The sequence below is a fragment of the Echinococcus granulosus genome (genome assembly GCF_000524195.1).
Source record: "Echinococcus granulosus chromosome Unknown EG_S00151, whole genome shotgun sequence".
Lineage (NCBI taxonomy): Eukaryota > Metazoa > Platyhelminthes > Cestoda > Cyclophyllidea > Taeniidae > Echinococcus > Echinococcus granulosus.
Window position 1 is genome coordinate 36,384 of NW_020170531.1, and position 3,179 is coordinate 39,562.

Below are 3,179 nucleotides of genomic sequence, written 5' to 3' on the forward strand. Positions count from 1 at the left end.
GTCTCTCTTCCTAGTTGGTGTTGGCTTTAACAAATTGTCCATGTCTCGCAAATCTCCAGTTATTCAAATTAATTACGTTTCATAATTTTTCATTTTGAGGAAGGTAAGTTTTCCTAAACGTGATGCATATACTTTCTGCGTTCTGTCTTACCAGAATCTAATTGTGCAAATCATTTTTGGGCTGTTCTTTTTGCTACTGCATATCGCATTTTCTTACACACTACAAACTGAAGCCAGTCAAAAGCTTCCACAACTTTGAAACTCACTTTAAAGGCGTAAAGTCGACAATCTCGGGTCACATTCATCGCATTCAACCCGCACTTTATTGTGTGGGAGACCAAAGTAGTAGGAAAGTGGAGTTGGAGTCCAATAAAGGTACCACTAGGCCAACACCCGTCCTTCACAATGCGTGCATATTAACCGTCTCATTTCAAAAATCATGCATACCACAATCAGAAATGCTAGCATTTATTTTCCGAGTTCATATTTTTCTTAAGTGAAACCTATACTACCCAGCTGCTGTGTTCCGTGTCCACTGTGGTTTGGCGTTTGAGGTATAGTCTAACGCACCACTTGATATAGGTGTGCTAGTCTGTTTACTAGCGATTTGAAGGTCTGGTAGACCGAAGTTGTAGACGTTGTAAAAGGCAATTAGTGGAAGACTGAGTGGATTGGTGCTCCTGTATCCGTTATTAAACTATTCTACAACAGTAGACTTGAGGAAACCAAGTATGGTTTTGCAATACGTTCCGTCTCCATAGCACCCACAAGGGTTTTCTAGCCATCATCCCTAAACTTGTAATAACCTACATTTCTTTGTTGCTTTGAACTCAATACACACGTATTTATTCGTTATTTTGTCTCTTACATGTCACTTGGACGGGTTGCCATTTCTGTATACTTTTTCACTGTAATCTTTATGTAAATCTGCAGTCACTAGTCCGTTCTTTTCCATTCTTATTTGTCTTAGTAGAACTATGAATGGTTTTTGCTTCAGAATCTTTATTTTAATTGTGTTCTCTGTCCATTTTGAATGACATTCTTCGTGAATGACGTGTCTTCTTCCCCCGTGGTCTTTGTCTGCACCGTATGGTGTACCTCCAGTTCACAAAGCCGCTCGTCATCTCTTCCTTGAATCCCTTTACGTACTCACAAATGGCCCTCTTTTGACTCTGCCTTTCACTTAAAGTTGCCTTTAATCTGTTGTGGTGGTTTTCTCCTTGCAGTGTGCACAATTTCCAACCTTTTCCATCCCGCAACCCCAGGTAAATCCTTTACCACAAGCAGCAGCACTGCGATTTCCATAACCCCGCTGAATTTATTCATGGACGTGCCTTGCATGAGTCACGTCCGAAGTTTGGCCCATCGCAGCATGACTAAGCTTCTGTCCATCCTTGTTAAAGAGGCAAAACCTCTCAAACTTCCATGTGAAATTTCGTCTTTATTATTATTATGCCTGTAGATATCCTAAAGTTTTCGAGGGTTTTAATCCCCTAAACTTTTTCCTAGTCTACTCTTAATTTTTCGTTGTCTGTTTAAATTGAACTTTTATTTCCTAATGAATCGTTGAGCTATGATTTACATGAGATATTTGTTCTAGAGGCCAATGCTGATTGTTTTTTATTTATATTATAGGGATCAAAGCGGGTGAAGTACTACAACGACTCAAGTCGGTGCATGCATCATTAGACGCTGATTTATCCACAGTGCCCATCACCTACGCCGGTTTGCTAATAGACGGAAATGTGGACGGAGAATTTGCTCTAGTTGGCCTGTTTTATCACCACTTTGTGGAGAGACACGCGAGAGAGGTTATCAAAACTCTCTCCACGCGTTCGGTAGGTGGGCATTTTGCATCACTTCACCAACTTCCTGACCATCAATTACATAACTATAAGATGACTGTTAAAATGACTCTAACATTAAGGTGCTTGCTTGATTTTATCGGTGAACAGATGGTTTATTTCCTTCCCCTTTTCAGGACATCTTTTCCCTCCCTCTAAGGGTCGAATATGTTAATTAATCTTGCAATTTAGAAGGGAGTATTTGACTTGTGCAGTTGACCGGAAATCTCCATGCTTGTTTAAGTACGATTTGAAGCTGCAAATTTATTCCGTATCGTTGAACTGAACGTTATGGAGACTGACGTAATAAGGCATGTCAGCTTGAGGATAGATTGTTCACAATTACAAACCCGATTAAAGTCTCTCACGTCTTTGACAACTCGTTTCTTTTGTTATCGCTTGTTTTGTAGGTCTACTTGGTACGAACGCGATCTCTTCAGTACTCACGTGAGGATATTACGAGAATTTTTGGGGATTCTACGCTGGCTTCCCACTCCTTGCTCGGTAAGCTCCTCTTACAATGCATTGAATGCTGTTTGATGGTTTTTTATGCTCATACCATTGGTAACTCCTTCTGTCAACAACACGGGTTTACGCCTGCATAATACCGATTTAGTATTTTCCACTAGGCTGTGATGTGAGCGGATGGTCTGTGCAGGCCTTTACTTTGAATATTTGGTGGATTTGTCTATCCTACTGAATTTTACCAAGCTTTAACTGCTAAAATGGCTTATCTACTCTTGGAAGCGCTATAAGTCTACGGGTGACTGTTGTCAATGTTTAGATTACTGTCATAAGTGCCATGAGTAGATCTCCGTGGTTTCCTTGGTGTCTTTTGAGATTGATCAAGTGTAGTGGTAATCGCAACAGCACTCGACTGGAGACATAAACGAGTATTATGTGGTGACCTTCTATCACATTGACAAGACTTCCAACTGATAGATTTTGCCGGGGTCCTTTGCTGGTAAAGCAGATACCTAACTTACGCTTAAGGCTGGACGATGTTCCACAGCTTGCACACTTTATTAATGAAACGCATTTTGTAGGATCATTTACTTATTCACAATGAAGCAGGTCTTCTGAGCTTCGCCCTAATTCCACACCTCCGCCTTTTCATGTCATTTTTTTATACTATCGAATCATGCTTTTTGGTTATTCTCAAATCCTTTTAACGTGGAATGTTGCTGCTTCTCCTCATTTTTCTCATAGGTACTTTTGATTCGTTTAATCCTAGTCATTCTTTCATCACTATCTGTGATGCAAGATTTGTAAGTACAGCAGAGAATGTCTAGATAAGGTCATGAAGGTTTTATAGTATAATCAAATTAACCGCCG

At 40.2% G+C, this 3,179-nt stretch overlaps 1 protein-coding gene across 1 annotated transcript in view; it reads left to right on the forward strand. All coding sequences in view use genetic code 11, as the record gives it.

Annotated features, from left to right (window-relative positions):
• The window catches only part of EGR_09514 (hypothetical protein), a gene marked incomplete at both ends in the record, with an annotated part of 21,874 nt that overhangs the window by 2,967 nt on the left and 15,728 nt on the right, over positions 1-3,179 (forward strand). Inside the window, 2 exons of the mRNA XM_024498763.1 lie at positions 1,636-1,838; positions 2,255-2,348. Of these exons, the coding sequence (XP_024346815.1) occupies positions 1,636-1,838; positions 2,255-2,348 (297 nt within the window). The remainder of the gene's footprint in view (positions 1-1,635; positions 1,839-2,254; positions 2,349-3,179) is intronic.